Source organism: Balaenoptera physalus (assembly GCF_965194825.1).
Source record: "Balaenoptera physalus genome assembly, chromosome: 11".
Taxonomy (NCBI): Eukaryota; Metazoa; Chordata; class Mammalia; order Artiodactyla; family Balaenopteridae; genus Balaenoptera; species Balaenoptera physalus.
Window position 1 is genome coordinate 108,999,412 of NC_138896.1, and position 17,138 is coordinate 109,016,549.

The following is a 17,138-nucleotide window of genomic DNA, read 5'->3' on the forward strand; positions in this document are numbered from 1 at the left end:
ACATGAGTGAGGCCGGAGGATTTGGGTGGATTACCTGGCTGTTGCCTAGTGCCGGGTCTGAGGTGGCCGGTGCACTTCCGCCGGAGGAACAGCCCTAACTTAGCAGAAGTCACTCGTTTCCTCTGCTGGGCTTTTAAACACAAGCCAGGTGGTTTGCCAATTTTGTGGCTGACATACACCTGTAAAGCCTATTTTTAAAAAACATAGGCCTCAACCCTTAGAGATTCCGGTTTGGGGGTGGGGGAAATGTGGGGCCTTGGAAAGTGTTGTGGTGCCCACCGAAGTTTCACAGTGACTTGTGCGATCCATGGCAGTTTTCCGGATGGTTTTTCAATTTTTGCCCGAAACTATGGGCCGTTAGTAAGACTGCGAAGTAAAGAAAATTTCCCGATTTCACCCCTACGAGAACCCGGTGCCCTGGAGTTGTGGTTCCCGCTGTACGGAGAGGGGCTGCAGGCCCCCGGGTCGCATCTAGGGTCTCTGCCAGCCTGCACCCTCGGGACCCTCCCCGGCCCATTCCCGAGGTTCGCCCTGGGAGGGAGTTAACCCCGCAGGGGAACAGCCCATACGGAGGACGAGTCCTCGAGACAATCAGCGGCTCCTGCTCGGGCTCCTTCAGGATTGTCAGGTCCCACAGCCCCAACCCTCTGCACGGTGCGGGAGGGGAAGAAGCCCCAGCGCTAGGCGGAACCGCCGGCCGCTGAGGGTTGGGGCGGCCTGCTGGGGGCGGGGCGGCCTGCGGGGGCGGGGCCTGGCGTGGGGGGCGGGGCCTGGCGCGGGGAACGCGGGCGCGCCGAGAGCGACGCGGACGCTGGGTCTGAGGTGGAGGTGAGGAGGGGACGGGCGGACGGGCAGGCGGGCCTGAGGGGGAGGCGAAGTGGGACGGACGGGGCCTGAGCGGCGGTGAGCGGGGCCGAGGCGGGATGGGAGGGCGGCGGGCCTGAGGGGGAAGTGAGACCGGACGGGCGGCGGGGGTGGGGGGGGTGGGGCGCGGTCCTCGGGGTCAGCGGTCCCGGAGGGAGCGGGTCGGAGCGGGGGAGGCCGGGGCCTGCGGGGCAGGAGGAGCCCCGGGCCGAGAAGCTTCCTTTCCTCGCCCGGCCGGGCCGCGGGGCGGGAGGTGTCCCTGTGAGCCCGGCGCGCGGGCCTGGGGTGGGGGTAGGGTGGGGCGGGGCGGGGCGGGGAGGGAGACCCAGGGGGCCGAGGCCCGAGACCCGCGTCTGAGGCGCTCGAACCCCGTCCTCGCGTCCAGGGCCCGCGGTGTTCGCAGCGCCGAGGATGTGCGGGCGGACGTCCTGCCACCTGCCCAAGGAGGTCCTCGCCCGGGCCTGCGCCTACCGGGACCGGCAGGGCCAACGGCGACTCCCAGAGTGGAGGGACCCGGACCGGTACTGCCCGTCGTACAACAAGAGCCCGCAGTCCAGCAGCCCGGTGCTCCTGTCCCGGCTGCACGTGGAGAAGGTGAGCGCGGACCTGCCCTGCGCCCGCCGCTGCGCCTGTGCTGACGCCTCCGGAACTGGTCACTGTTCCTGGGGCCCCAGCTGCGTGCTGCTCTGCACGAGGCGCGCCAGCCCTGCTGCCTGCCCGGTTCATATGCATTTGAAAGCACTGTTTAAGGGAGCGTCTTTCAGGCCTCACTGATCATCAGGGACCTTTCAATATCTTTAAAAAAAAAAAAAAAAAAGAAAGGATTTCCATGCCCCTTATGAGTGCAGCGAAGTCAGAATCTCTGGGTTTAGGGCAGGATTAAGACTAGCTAGTCTAAAAACACCTCTGACGTTTCTTGAACATTTAAGTTTCTATTCTTTCTGCTTGCGTCTTCAATCTTTTTATGTTTGTCTTTTACTGAAGTTAGGAACAGAGGTATTTGGTTTGGTATTCGGAAGTTTAATTGCATTCTTTATCTTGGTAGAATCTACTTCTGTAGTGTTGGAGTGGCCGATAATTTATAATCATGTTTTGGTTCTTGGCTTTATCTCCTGAAAGAGGGGGAGTGTGTGTCTGTATGCATGCATACCTTCAGTGTAATAAAAATGCTTCATTCCAGAAATTAGTAGTTCTTCCATGCCTTAAATATTTTAAATATCCTTGATATGTTTTTTAAAATCCTGATTGTTTCCATCTTGGATTTTTATTCTTTCTGATCCATAATGCTTAAGTCACTTGATACAATTGATTATACCCCTGCTGCATACTCTTCAGAACTGTTGTGATAATATGATAGTCAAAAAAGATTCATTTTTCCGTTACAGGGATCAGATTATTTTAGGAAAAAAAAATACCAGATGACTTTGATCTTTTTGGTTGAATGAAGCCATTTACATGAAATAGTTCATTCTCGAGCCATTTTTAGTGGATGCATACTTGTTGAAACTAAACAGACTTTTTTTAATGAGAGGCAAATCAAAGTAAAATCAATATCATGGGGAACCTTGACTGGGAAAGGAAAAAATAAAACGTTTCAGAGGGAGGCATAATTTGAAGAGAAAGAAGGATTAACTGTGTGAGGTTTCTTATTTTTTAGCCTTGGTTCTCTTTGTACCACATCATTAAAATTATAGAATGAATGTTAGCTGGAAGAAAACTTTAACAGATGTAAACACAGAAGTGTAGAAGGATTGTGAGTGGTCCTGGGTTACCCAGGCAGTGAGGGAAGAGCTGGTACCGAGGTCCCGTCCACTGTTCCCACTCCAGTGGATACTTCCTGGAACTAGGAATGGGGAAGGTGGAGCCCCTAAGCACGCATAGCCCTCCTCTTCTGTCAGTGATGTCAGTTTGCTGATGGAATGTTTTGACTCCACATCTCCAATAAATTTTATAAAGATTGCTAGGGTTTCCTAATTTTGATAAATATTTGAGGTTTCATTTATCTGAAAATGAACATCGTAAATTGTAAAGCGAAAATAGAACTATTTCAGATCACTAATCCGTATCATCAATGTCAGCACATGTGTATAGATTGTAACATTTGCATTTGAAGCCACTGACTTGCAAGTTACTTCCTCTTTCATTTATCTACCCCCGGTGCTACCAGCTGTTCAGGTTACAAGTCCAAGAGGGTAGAGGAAAAGATGACTAATATTGAGCAATATTTTCAGTATTTTGGCTTAGAAGCTGCTTTCTATTCATTGCTCCCAGTATGGGGCAGCCCTGTATTTGGGTTTGGTTTACAGTTGTCCATTGAACACACTCAGGTTAAAGGTGATCAGTGGAATTCGTACGAGCATGATTTCTCAGCCTTGGCACTATTGACATTTTAAGTGGGATAATTGTTGTGGGAAGCTGACCTGTGCCTTGTAGAATGTTTAGCAGCGTCACTGGCCTCTACCCAGTAGATGCCAGTTTTCCCTAGGTCATCATAACCAAAAATGTCTCCTGACATTGCCAAATACCCACACGATATACCCACTCGATGCCAGTGGGCCAGCCCTCACCCCCGGGCTTGGTGAAGTGAAGGTGGGGGGGGGGGCGGTGTCAGAATTGTCCCGTGTCCAGAACCTCAGATCTAGAGTTTTGTCTTGTAAATTTCTGATGCGAGATTGTTTAGTTGGCTGTGAGATAATGTTATCTCTTATTTTCATTTATGCTTTGTTCAGGGGAGCCCTTCTGCTTGGAAGGTACATTTGACACATTTGATTCCGGAAGAGAAAGAGGATTTACAAAAGCTCTGTGTTTTCACACATTCTTTCTCTTCCTTCCTTCTCTACCCTACCATTTCTTCCAGGATCACCTTTTCCTTAGTTATCCTGCGAGCTCGTTTATTGGTTTTAAAGGCTGCTTCTGTCTTTAAGGAGGAAGCAACACATGCATGTATATATGTATGTATGTATATATGTATGTATGTATATATACATGTATATATGTGTGCATGTATATATGTATGTATGTATGCATGTATATATGTATGTAGGTATATATGTATGCGTGTATATATGTATGTATATACGTATGCATGCATGTATGCATGCATGTATGTATATATGTGTGTATGTATATATGTATACATACGTACAGTTGATCCTCATTCTTCATAGATTCTGTGTTGGTAAATTTGCCTACTTGCCTACTTTGTAACCCCCAAAATAATACTCATGATGCTTTTGTAGTCATTCGTGGACATACAGAGTGGTGAAATATTCAAGTTACCCAAATATGTATTCCTAACTGAGATCAAGTAAGATGAAGTTCTACTTTCTTGTTTCACTTTTTATACTATAAACAAGTGTCTTTTTTTAGATCTGTTTATTGCCATGTTTTTTGCATTTCTATGCTTTTTGTTGGTGATCTTAGTGTTTAAAATTGTCCCCAAGCATAGTGGTAAAGTGCAGACTAGAACTCCTAAATGCAAGAAGGGCGTAATATGCCTTACAGAGAAAATACATGTGTTAGAGACGCTTCGTTCAGGCATGAGTTACTGTGGCTGCTGGTCATGAATTCAACATTAATGAACCAACAATATATGTTAAATAAAGTTTAACATATAATAATAAATATGTTAAAAACACACAGAAGACAAGGTTGTATATTGATCAGTTGATGAAAATGTTGTCACTATAGGTTCCTGGCAACCTAACGGTGTTTCCCCTAAGAGCCGCAGTTCAGTGTTCCCTACTTCAGTGTTCTTGGCAACTTTGTACAACCTACCTGCCATGTATAACAAGAATGGGTCTGTGTTGTGTATGTGTGTGTGTGTGTGTGTGTGTGTGTGTGTGTGTGTGTGTATATGGCAAGGGGATTAACTAATACAGGCAAGATATTGAAAGAAGTGGGACAGGATCCTGTGAAGAGCACAGTGGAGGAATTAGCTTTAAACAAAAGGGAAGCCCAGGACTTCCCTGGTGGTCCAGTGGTTAAGACTCCGCGATCCCAGTGCGATCCCTGGTCAGGGAACTAGATCCCGCATGCCGCAACTAAAGATCCCACGTGCTGCAACTAAGACCCGGTGCAGCCAAATAAATTTAAGAGAAAAAAAAAGGGAAGCCCTTCTAAGACACTACTACTGACAGTTCCCCTCTTGGAATTCCATCCTCTCAACTTTTTTCATTCTGCTTTTATCTCTCTAGGAACTTTTTGTTGGACTGCACTTTTTCCTCATTTCTCCTTTTTGTTTTTGTACCCCCAGGTTTGATCCTGTGATTGATTTGCTCTCTAAGAAACTTTATCCTAATGGCTTTACCAGTCACCTTTGTGTAGAAGATTTTGCTGTTTCTTTTTCATCATAACCTCAAAAAATATTAAACTACAATTAGTGTGCTTATTCCATGCCACACATCTAACCTCATAAGTAGCAGAGAAGGGACTTTTGAACCAGGGTCTTCCTACAAAGGCCGTTTTCTTTCCTTTATACCAGAGGTTGGCAAACCATGGTCCTCAGACCAAATCTGGCTCACTGCCTGTTTTTATCAATAAAGTTTTATTAGAATACAGCCATGCTCACTTGTTCTTTGGCTGCTTTCACACTACCAATGGTGGCAGAGTTGAGTTGAATTGCAGCAGAGACTGTGTGGACTCAGAAAGCCAAAAATATTTACTGTCTGGTCCATTACAGACAAAGTTTGCTGACCCATTCTCTGTACCATGCTGCCTCTCTCCTAAGCTTTAATTCCACATGCTTGTTGGACATAGTAAACCTCTGTCCGTGGATTTTATTCCAGTAACTCAGAACAACCTTTATATTACGTTCACCAGTGAGGAATTAGGAGAAGGCATTGCAGGTATGGTTTGTCTCTAACCTGGAGTCTGGGGCCTCAGCTGAGAAGGCATTGGGGCTAGAATCATCTAGAGCAGGAGGCAGAAAACTAGGGCCCTCTGATCATTTTTGTAAATGAAATTTTATGGGACAGAGCAACATCCATTTATCAGTTGTCTATGGCTGCTCTGTCCCTATAATAGCGTTTATAACAAAGACTGTAAAGTCTACAGTACTTAATAGTTAGCCTTTTAGAGAAAAGTTTACCAACATCTGATCTAGAGGCATCTTCACTCTCTTATCTGGCAGTTGATGTTGGCTCTGAACTGAGGCTTTTGACCAAAGCCCCTACATGTGGCCTCTCCACAAAGCCTGGGCTTTTTCACCAAGGTGGCTGGATTTCTTATATGGCAGCTCAGGGCAGCGAAGGCAGTGTCTCAGCAAACAAGGAGGAAGCTGAAAAACCTTTTCTGACTTAGCCTTAGAAATCATACAGTGTCACTCGTGCCACATTCTGTTGGATAGAAGCAGGTCACAGGCCCGTCCAGATTCAAGAAAAGGGCACATAGGTCCCCCACACAGCTCTTGATGGGAGAAGCGTCAAAGACTTTGGGACCCTTTTTCTAAGCTGCCACAGACTTCCCGCTGTTACCTGAAATTCAACATGTGATCTTTCCCCACATCAAACCTCTTTTCGGATTTTTCTCTTTTGTTCAATAGCACCGTCATTATTTCAGGCTTCTGGGCCTGAAAACTTAATCATCCCTGTTTTCTTTGTCCATTTGACACCACAATTTCTTTTCTTCTTTTTTCTTTCTATCTTTTGAATGTCTTTTATTCTCACTACTGTCACCAGACCTACTGTACCACCCTAGTAGAACCTAAAATGTACTCTCTGCTCACTGGTGTCTTCCAACTCAGTGTAGTACACCGTGAGAATAGTGTGTGTGCGTGTGTGTGTGCGTTTTAATCTATAGATTTCATCAAATTCTCAAGGGACCAGTTACCCCAAAAAAGTTTAACAACCATGTGTTGAGGGTGAGGCCCCAAGACTACCCCCACATTCGGAGGTGCGTTCGAAGGACTCAGCATGTGACGTGGCTAAGCTTTATTACAGTGAAAGCATACACAGTAGAATCAGCAAGGGAAAAGAAACAAGTAGAAATCTGGAGAAATTCATGCACAAGCTTCCTTATCGTTTCTCCTTCCTGTGAGGGGACACACCAAGCATGTTTTCTCTCCAGCAGTGAAAAATGTAGTAACGTGCAGTGTTTCTGCCCAGGGAAACCCATTAGAAACTTAGGCCCAAGGTTTTTGTCGGGGGCTGGTCATCTAGGCACTCTCTGCCTGGCAAGTACCAAAGTTCTAGACTCCTAGAAGGAAAACAGGTACTCAGCATAAACGTCATTTTTTGCACAAAGTAGGCATAGTATACCATCTTTATCAGTTAGGGAAAGGTGGAAACACTAAAAATCCAAGTTCTCAGATCCTAACTGAGGGCCAATCCTGTAAGCAGGCCTTCCTACAAATAGCATCCTCAGGCTTGCTATAACTTGGCTGCACAAAACCACTTCCTGCACATTCTTGACACGGCCTCTAATTTCATATCTGGTCTTTCCTCCCATCTCTTCTCTGTCTGATTCCTATACCTCTTGTGGGATCCAATCCAAGAACCACCTCACCCTATTCCTTCCCCTCTGCCCTTCCCAAGGAGTTGATAATACTTCTCCATTCCACCTCTCACAGATCACTCTCCACTGAACTTTTTTGACACTCCTTGTGTGTACCACTTATATGGCCCTTAGCCTATGGTATCTTATCACTTCATATTTTTAATGTCTGTGCGGCCTCACGAGTTATAGTGCAAGCCCTTTGAGGTTAAGCACCTTCCATGTGCCCCCATACTACCCTATGTATCCCTTAATCATAGCATGTACCTTTTTGTATGATGGTTGCCTGTAACGTGTGCTTCTTGAGAGCTGGGGCCATGTGAAGTGCAGGGCCTGGTACTATGTCTCTCCTGCAGTAGGCACTCATTAAAAGTTTACAGAAATTAAAGCTCTTTGTATCCCCCATCCTACCCAAGCAGAATGTCATACATTCTAATAAATATGGTTGCTAGAGAACTCAAATTACTCACATCATGATACGTCATTAAAATTGTTTTCAAGTAGAATCTTTCCCTATTAATAATCCTCTTTGTATTTTGATACTAGTAGTAATGTAATGCATGTACTGAATTAGGTTTTCTAAATTTCATTATGATCTCCTCACTGGATCTTAACCTTTTTCGTGGCAGGGCGCAGACTCATCTGAGCGTATCATTGCTCCCATGCGGTGGGGCTTGGTCCCATCTTGGTTTAAAGAAGCTGATCCTTCCAAGCTGCAGTACAACACTAGCAACTGTCGTAGTGATACCATAATGGAGAAACGGTCCTTTAAGGTAGGTAGCTGGTCTAGGGAAAAGGCACATATTCTGATATTTTATCTAACAGAACTATTAGTGCCTTATATACCTGAGAAATAGTTCCAAAGTGTGTTCCCAGTTATTAATGTAGAGTGCTGTTCTCTTTATTACTGTGTGACAAAGCATGCCAAGACAACAGTTTATTATTTCTCATAATAAACCATGGGCTGCCTGGGCTCAACTAGACAGTTTTTACTCAACCAGAGGTTCTCATGTAGTTCTAATCAGATGACAGCTGGATGTCCCAGGTGGCTTCTTAACCCACATGTGTGACACCTCAGCTGGGATGAGTAGAACAACTGGAGGCCTTTCCATGTGCCTGCTAGGGGGTGTCAAGGTGGTCAGGCATCTCACATGGCATCTGGCTTATCCAGAGTTCACCATCCAAGGGAGCAGGGCAGGAGCTGCAGGGCTTTGTGACCTTGCCTTGGAAATCATAACAGCGTCACTTCTGCTGCGTTCTGTTGGTCATACAGAGCCAGCCTGAGATCACTGAGGGAGGGGACTACATAGTATGTGAATATTGGTAGGCGTGGTTCTCTGGGGGGCCAGCTTTGGAGACTAGCTACCACAGTGCCTGTTTCCTGCTATGTACATTATTTAATCTTTTCAACATCTGTGTAAGTGTGACTTTATACATAAGAAATGTGACATACAGAGGAATTAACTACTCTGAGGTCACACATTGGCAGACCTGAGATTTTAAGTCCATGAAACATGTTTCCATCACTAAGACCATATCTTGCTCATGTTTTCCCTCAGGTGCCTCTGGGAAAGGGAAGACGCTGTGTTGTTTTAGCAGATGGTTTCTATGAGTGGCAGCGAGGTCAGAGAACAAACCGGACGCAGCCCTACTTCATCTACTTCCCCCAAGTCAAAACAGAAAAGGTATCATCAGCAGTGTATATCTGTGTCTGTGTCTTTGTGTGTTTGGTATGTTCTCTGAGCTTCTTGCATTTTTGGTTTGATGTCTTTCCTATTTTTTTGAAAATTCTCAGCCATTATCTATTCAACTATTTCTTCTGCCCCATTTTCTCTTCTCTTTCTGGCATTCTAATTATATATGTGTTAGACGGTTTGATATTGTCCCATAGTTTTTGGATGTGCTCTTATGTATATTTCATTCTTTTTTCTCTGTGTTTCAGTTTGAGTGATTTTTACTGACCTGTTTTTAAGTTCACTGTTCTTTCTTATTTCACTGAAATTGCTTATCTGCCTGTTCATGCATGTTGTCTACCTTTTCTATAAGAGCTATTATATATATATATATATATATATATATGTAATACATAGCTAATATATATATATAGTAATTACACTTAAATTCCTGTCTGATAGTTTCACCATTTGGGAAATGTAATCTGTTGAGTCTGGTCCTGTTGATTTCTATATATCTTGGCAATTCATTGGTTATTTTTGGCTTTTTGTATGTCTTATAATTTTTTATTGATTGCCAGACATAGTAGATAGGACAGAGACTGAGATCAATAATATTTGTGTCTGGAAATGGATATGTTTATTCTTTTTTGGCTGCCTTGGGTCTTCGTTGCTGCGCGCAGGCTTTCTCTAGTTGTGGCGAGCGGGGGCTGCTCTTCATTGCCGTGTGCGGGCTTCTCATCGCGGTGGCTTCTCTTGTTGCGGAGCACGGGCTCTAGGCGCGCGGGCTTCAGTAGTTGTGGCGCACGGGCTTAGTTGCTCTGCTGTATGTGGGATCTTCCCAGACCAGGGATCGAACCCACGTTGCCTGCACTGGCAGGCGGATTCTTAAACACTGCGCCAGCAGGGAAGTCCCTGTTTATTGTTTTATTAGGCCATTAATGTCCGAGGTTGAGTTGATCTTGTCCGGAGCTGAACTGGGTTTGGTTTTGTTGTGCACCACAGGCTTTAAATATTTCTCTGCTGTCACCTTGTGTTTAGGTTAAGGGTTGGTTTTCCAGAGGGTTTTTCTCAGTAGCCCTGCTCCCTGCAGCTGTTGTTACGTCCCTTTGAGCCTGTGCCTTCCAGAGGCTCTCTCCATGCTCTTGCCCCTCCCCCAGAGATAGACTGCTGTTGCTTGTCATTTGGTGTGCAGGGAGGTGGAGAGAGTTCTCCATTGTCTTGGTTCAGTCTCAGTCTTAAGCAGAGCGGTGTCCCCGGCTCTCAGGCTCAAGCTTTCTCAGTGATCCTGCTCCTTCCCCAGGGGCGTAGAGGGTTTTTTTCTTTTGCCCTTTTCCAGCTTCAGGGGGTCTTTACCTGTATCTTAGGAGCGATAGGATTTATCCCTTTTCCCCTGGCCCCTTAAGGTTTTTGTTCTTTAGAGGAGAAGTGACCAGCTGAGGCTTCTCACCATCCCTGAGGCAAAAGAGCTCCCGTGTCTAGCACACATTGGCAAGGAAGCTTTCTCCAGTCCCCTGCCCCCAGTCTCTCTCGATAGCACCTGTGGAGGGTGGTCTGCAAGCTGAGGCAAACTTCCCTGATGTCTGCAGCCCCCAGGGGTGCTCTCAGGCTAGCCCACACTCTGCATCGAGCAATTGGATGATAATTTTATCTGAATTCTTACCTGCTGCATGAAGGAGGCCTTGTTTTCCTTCTGTGACCACTGGGAAGCCAGTACTGGTGTCTCATCTCCTCTTGGATGACCCTGTCTTTCCATAAAGTTCAGGTTAATTGGTTGCCCTGTGACCTCAGTTCTCTGATGAGTTTAAGTTATGGTTATTTAGATTCTCTACCTTTTTTTTTGTTAGGGTGGAGGTGACACTTTCCAGCTTTCTGTATTCTAGGCCTTGAACTGAATCTTAAATGGCAAGTAGGAGTTGGCATGATGAAAAAGGGAAGGGAAGACCTTTGGGGCAGAGGAAAGTTGCTTCTGCGAGATAGAGGGGCATGAAATTGCATGAGGGCATCATTTAGAAATAGCTGGGCTTAATTCAAGTTAACATTGTAATTGAAAGCCGGAATGATTATCCAGATCATGGAAGGCCTGAATAGCCACTGAAGGTGTTAAACTGTATTGTGAAAGCATTAAGGAGCCATAAATCTATTGCTTCAGTGAGTATCTGCCACCAAGCCTCTTTCCTTCTGCGACAGTGGATCAAGAGGACCCATGCTAAAGGCATGGGCTGAATTACTTCTGAAATGATCGCCATGCTCTCAAGTCTGTACTAGTACCCAACCTGCAGGGGGAAGGCGGCTGCTGAGTATCTAATCTACCATGGATTTTGCTTCCAGTCAGAGAGCTTTGGTGCTGCAGATGGCCCTGAGGACTGGGAGAAAGTCTGGGACAACTGGAGGCCGCTGACAATGGCCGGGCTCTTTGACTGCTGGGAGCCCCCGGAGGGAGGAGACTGCCTGTATTCTTACACTATCATCACAGTGGATTCTTGCAAAGGCTTGAATGGCATCCACCACAGGCAAGTCACACTTCTCATGCCTGGGTCCAAAAGGATTCAGGGCAGGGTTTGTCCTCTTTGCTTTTAGATAGGCAGCTTCTGTACGCACAGATTTAGAGAGTAGGAAAGTAAGACAGTTGCTTCACAAAGTGTAGTCAGTTTGGCTGTAACATGATATGCATTCCTAAAAATCACCACACTATGCAAAATTGCACTATGAAAACCATAGGACTTACGGGAAAAGTGGGACTAAGGGGACAACACTTAAAAATTTTGTCAGTGACACAGTAAAAAAAAAAAAAAAAAAGGAATCTAGTAAAAACAGTACTATCGTTCCATGCATTAAGTGGTTAAGAAGTACATAGATATTACAATAAATATGGCACTTTACCTTAGAAAGACCTGAAACTGACTTGTGGAAGTGAGTGTCGCAAGAGTTGCAGCTTGTGTTATTGTGCAGTGGTAGAAGGAAGATTCTGCAAAATTATCGTCTTTTGCAGTCTTAAATCCTGGGGCATGTTCTTCTGCCTTTGAAACGTTGTTCCTTCGAGGCATGCCTTTATAATAGATACGTATTTAATCAAAACTGCACATTTTGGTCCAATGTGTGGCCTCCTCCAATTAACTTCAGTATCACTAGTGGAAATTCCTTAACAGCATCTTCATCTGTACTCATGTCTTCTCCCAACAGCTGAGAGCTCTGGAAATGGCAGCAGTGTTTGGGGCCACCAAAACAGCCATTACTAGCACTAAGAGGAGCCACCTCTCTGTGGTGTTTGTGTGGTCTTTGTGTATAGAGAGGGCATTCTCTTTGTGAGAAAGCTTCCAGTTTTTTAGTTTTTTTACTGTTCGGCTTTCAGTCCATATCTTTCCATTGCTTCTATTCCTTCAGACCTGGCTGGTATTGACTTTATAACACTTCTTGCAATTGTTCCAGCCGTGGATATTCCTTTTTTCCCAGCCCTGTTACTGTTGTGGATCCTTTATGTCTGTTGCTCGGGAGATATCACATGTTCTCTTCTTGCTTTCAAGACGCTTTATTATTATTTCAAGCTTCTCGTCAAGACTTACAAGTTTTCTGTTTGCATGCACTGCTTAGCGTGTTTGAGCCAGGAAGCTTAGACATGTTTGAGATGTTGAATGAATAGTTTTTTTAATATAGAGAAAAGTTTACAAATGCAAAATGAGAACAGAACACAACTTTGGAGGATAATATGCAGTGAGCCAAGGTAGCCGTCAGTGTTTGAGATGTGTGCATTTTGTGTACTCTTACAAGGCTCAGTTCAGCGGGGTGCAGTTTTCTGTGTTCACTTTGTGTTTCTCACAGACAAAACCGTATATAAGCAAAGGCAAAATCTGCATTATGTTCTAATAGATCAATCACATTGGAACAGATTTTCATTTTAAAAACAAGCGTTACAGGACTTCCCTGGTGGTCCAGTGGCTAAGACTCTGCGCTCCCAATGCAGGGGGCCCGGGTTCGATCCCTGGTCAGGGAACTAGGTCCCACATGCATGCCGCAACTAAGAGTTCTCATGCTGCAGCGAAGATCCCGCACAAAGCAACAAAGATCCTGTGTGCTGCAACTAAGACCCAAAGCAGCCAAATAAATAAATAAATAAATATTTTAAAAATATATTTAATAAAATAAAAAACAAACGTTAGCAGAACTGACTATACTTGTGTAACACTTTCACAGTTTTTGCCAGATCTGAGTGTCCTCGGAAGTAATTTTATGATCTTTTGCTGGAAAGAACGCAGTGCTGCACACACTGGATTACCGATTTTAGCCCTCTTGTCCTAAGCGTTCTCTCTGAAGTGATGCTTTCATGGGATATAATAGTTCTAGTTTTTGCTAATTCACCTTAAAATAAATTCCTATTTCATCTAATCTAAGATTTTGTACCACTGTTTTATACATTGTTAAGAAAAATAAAGTGCTGCCAATTATTGCCAATTAAAGTGTGATACAGTGCAGAGATGCCATTCATCATAAAATGCATCTGGATTTCAAAGATCTTAAAATACCCTTTTTTTTCCTTAATATTTATTGATTTATTTAAATTTATTTGGTTGCCTCAGGTCTTAGTTGTAGCAGGTGGGCTCCTTAGTTGCAGCATGTGGGCTCCTTAGTTGTGGCATGCAAACTCTCAGTTGCGGCACGTGTGTGAGATCTAGTTCCCTGACCAGGGATCGAACCTGGGCCCCCTGCATTGGGAGCTTGGAGTCCCAACCACTGCACCACCAGGGAAGTCCCTTAAAACACTTTTTAAAAGTACCTGTTTGGAGGAATTCCCTGGCGATCCAGTGGTTAGGACTCTGTGCTTCCACTGCTGAGGGCCCGGGTTCGATCTCTGGTCGGGGAACTAAGAATCCCATAAGCCGTGCAGTGCGGCCAAAAAAATTAATTAAATTAAAATAAACTAAAATGTTTGACTTGTTGAAGTAATAATAATTATTAAAATAGATGTTAACGCATTTATCTCCTATCTGTACCACCCACCAATGAAGTGTGTACATTCTTTGCATTGGCCCAGAACATAAAATTGGGGGCTAAACAAGGGATCTTTTCCTAACATCTGCTGGGTACCAGGAGTCATCTGAGGCAGGCTCTTTGCTTTTCTGAGCCATAGTTTCTTTTTGTTCACAATTATATAAATAGCTCTTTCTTAGATAAATCTTCCATGGGTGATAAGGCTGGAGAGTATTATTGATAGACACGTTTTCCAGGGTTTATTTTCCCTTTAAGTCTAGGCTGGAGTGTCGTAAAGGTCACCAGTTTGCTAGCGTGTACACTGGAGTGGATCCACTCATAGCACGGGGCACTGTCTTTGCCATCTGACTCTGTTAAGCTGGCTCTCCTGGTGTTGAGTTTTGTGCCCTGTTGGTCCCTGGGGGTGGGGGGTGGGGGGTACACCGGGCAGCAACTGGCACGTGAGGCGCGGAGGGCGGGCGAGCTGCTGCTTGGGGCGGTTTGCGCTTCAGCTGACCAGGCCTCTCCCCGCCGCTCCCGACCACTGTCTTCACCGCACGGGCTAGGATGCCTGCCATACTAGATGGAGAGGAGGCAGTCTCTATGTGGCTGGACTTCGGGGAGGTCTCAGCTCAAGAAGCTCTGAAGTTAATTCACCCCACGGAGAACATCACCTTCCACCGAGTGTCCTCCGTGGTGAACAGCTCCCGGAACAACACTCCTGAGTGCCTGCTTCCTCTCCGCTTGCTGGGCAGAAAGGTAGGGCCTCTGACTGCGACAGTCCTTCCTGAGCTTTCTGCCTGCCGTCAGTGTGACCTTTTCATTTCATGCTGTGACCTTGCACAATCAGAGACTGAATACAGACCACCCCAGATTCACCTTCCTCGTGCACGGCAAGGTGGACCAGGGCAGTGACTCTCAAAGCGGGCTGTGACTCGAGAGTCCTCAGGAGACCTGTTGCAAAATGGAAATGCCAGCCTCTATCTAGACCTACTGCTTCAGTATTCAGGGCTGGGCTTGGGCTTCTGTATCTTTAAGAAGCTGCCTTGGTGGGTCTGATAATAAGCCAAGTTTGAGGATTCCTAATCTAGAGGGTGATTGTGAGAAGGACAAAGGAGCCCTTGACCATAACTGTATCTCTCGCCAACCAGATGTGTGATTTATGTCTGTTTTCTGCACCTCTGTTTTCCCAACTACAAGATGGAGGAGTTCCAATCCTCTTTCCCCTTCAGGGGGATTTGAGAACATTCCTGCCGTGAACTTTAACTTCTTAGAATTGGCGGGGATCCAGATGATGTATTTTGAAGGGAAGGTGAACAGGCAAGAGGTCTCAGTGAGAAGGAAGTCCCAGAGCAGAAGCTGGCCCCTGCTGATACCCGGGGTGAAGGTTTAGGAGTAGCAACTGTTTGTCAGTGGCATAGAGGGACCTGAAGTAAGACGTGGGTCTGAGTGTTCCAAAGTAGGCATCTCAGGGTGCCTGAGAAGTGTGCAGGACAATGATGGCTAGAACAGCTGCCCCCTTCCCCACTTTTCTAAAAGTTTATTAAGTTTTCATACTCACTGTTAGTGTCATCCTTTTTCTTCAGTTCTCTCGAACTCCTGCTCCCCTGACACTTTTTTTCATTACCCGTCTCTAAAAATGTCATTGTATGTATTCCTTTTGCACTAGACACTGCCCCATTTCTGCCATGGTCTTTACTCCAGAAGAATTCACATTCTGGAGAGGTGGCATCGTGTGAACTCAGAAGCTTCAGTCCGGGGTTGGCGAAGGTGTAGAGGAAGCAGAGGGAGCAGGGCTGGTAGGGGGCTGTGTGGAGGGCGGTGCCGCGGGAGAGAGCTGCGCTCGGCCCTCTGCTGACTCCCGCCCTCCAGCTCACCTCCCCACCCCACGCTGCCTGGTCTTGGCTGAAGCACACACTTTTCCCTGACACTGCTTCATTGTCTGCCCGTGTTTGGAGTGCCCAGCAGCCCTCTTCTCTGGCTGGCCCCGCACACCTCCTCTGGGAAGCCTCCTCTGAGAGCTGCTCCCTCCTCCTTGCAGCCCTTGGAGCACACTCTGCTCCTCTCCTCCCACTCCTGATTAGGGGCCCCAGCTGGCCCTTGGTGACATTTTCCATGCCGAGGTCAATACCTAATGCCTCTTCCCCTCTTTCTTCCCTTGGAGTTGGCCTATTTCCAAAAGCTTGAGCTGGTGGTTTGAGCTTTTCCTTCTTTCTCCTTAGGAGCTCAAGGCAAGTGGCAGCAGCCAGAAGATGTTGCAATGGCTGGCCACAAAGTCACCCAAAAAGCAAGACACCAAAACACCCCAAAAGGCAGAGTCAGATGTGCCCCAGTGGTCCAGCCAGTTCTTGAAGAAGAGCCCGCTCTCCCCCAAGAGAGGCGGCGCTGACCTCCTGGAGCAATGGCTGAAGCGGGAGAAGGAGGAGGAGCCTGTGGCCAAGCGGCCTCACACCCAGTAGCGCAGGACTTCCAGAGGCCGAGGCCGAGGTGCGCCGCGCTGAACACCACGGTGACGACAGGTTGGGGGGGTGGGTGTGGCTTGGAGGAGGTAGCACAGTGTTAGTTAACAGTTGTGGCTTCTTGGGGGAGTGGCTGTCCTGACTGTGACTGGGAAGCCCCAGTGGGGTGGGTGGGCAGCCTGGGAAAAGGGAGAGGCACCACCGTCAACTCATGATGGGGGGGGGCCCTTGTGGCCACAGCTCTCTCCTGGAACCCCGGGGACCTTCCCTCAGAGTCTGACCCTGCTGGCAGTTCTCAGCGTCCCCTGGTACTGCTTAGCAGAGGCTGTTTTCTGTTTAGCCTTCGGGCTCTTTTCAGTGCTTTGGAATTAAGTTCTTAAAACATTGTATTTTTTTCTGAATAAAGTGTTTGATAAACTGTTTACATTTCAGAAAATGCTGCTGGTGGGAAGAACTCTGGATCTCACTGTTTTCTCCTGGCATAGTCCTAGGGAATGGTTTTGTCACAATGTGGGGCATTGGGGGTTTTGTGGACAAAACTGCTTTTCTGGAAACAACAAAAAGGCTTGGTGGGGCGCTCTTTATTGAGTCTCTGTTCACTCGTAATACTTGAAAGTTGCCCGAATCTTTTAGCTTAACACCAGCCAGAGTGCCTGCCAAACACGAGGGGTTGCAGAGGCCAAGA

The 17,138-nt window shown here is 46.3% G+C and overlaps 1 protein-coding gene and 1 long non-coding RNA gene across 3 annotated transcripts; both read left to right on the forward strand.

The window, feature by feature from the left end:
- Positions 1-753: 753 nt before the first annotated feature.
- On the forward strand, positions 754-16,875 carry HMCES (5-hydroxymethylcytosine binding, ES cell specific). 2 transcript variants are annotated; one of them, XM_082414023.1, is made up of 7 exons: positions 754-828; positions 1,250-1,458; positions 7,986-8,129; positions 8,916-9,041; positions 11,361-11,542; positions 14,561-14,753; positions 16,217-16,875. In XM_082414023.1, the coding sequence occupies exons 2-7, from the start codon at positions 1,276-1,278 to the stop codon at positions 16,451-16,453; spliced, it is 1,065 nt and encodes a 354-aa protein (XP_082270149.1). In that variant the 5' UTR covers positions 754-828; positions 1,250-1,275; the 3' UTR covers positions 16,454-16,875. The 2 variants fall into 2 exon arrangements, with proteins under 2 accessions (XP_082270149.1, XP_082270148.1); XM_082414022.1 differs by having other exon boundaries at positions 824-903.
- Positions 1,465-4,230, forward strand: LOC309638293. Its single transcript, XR_014251057.1, has 2 exons — positions 1,465-3,815; positions 4,104-4,230. It is a non-coding gene; the product is annotated as an uncharacterized lncRNA (long non-coding RNA).
- Positions 16,876-17,138: the final 263 nt, after the last annotated feature.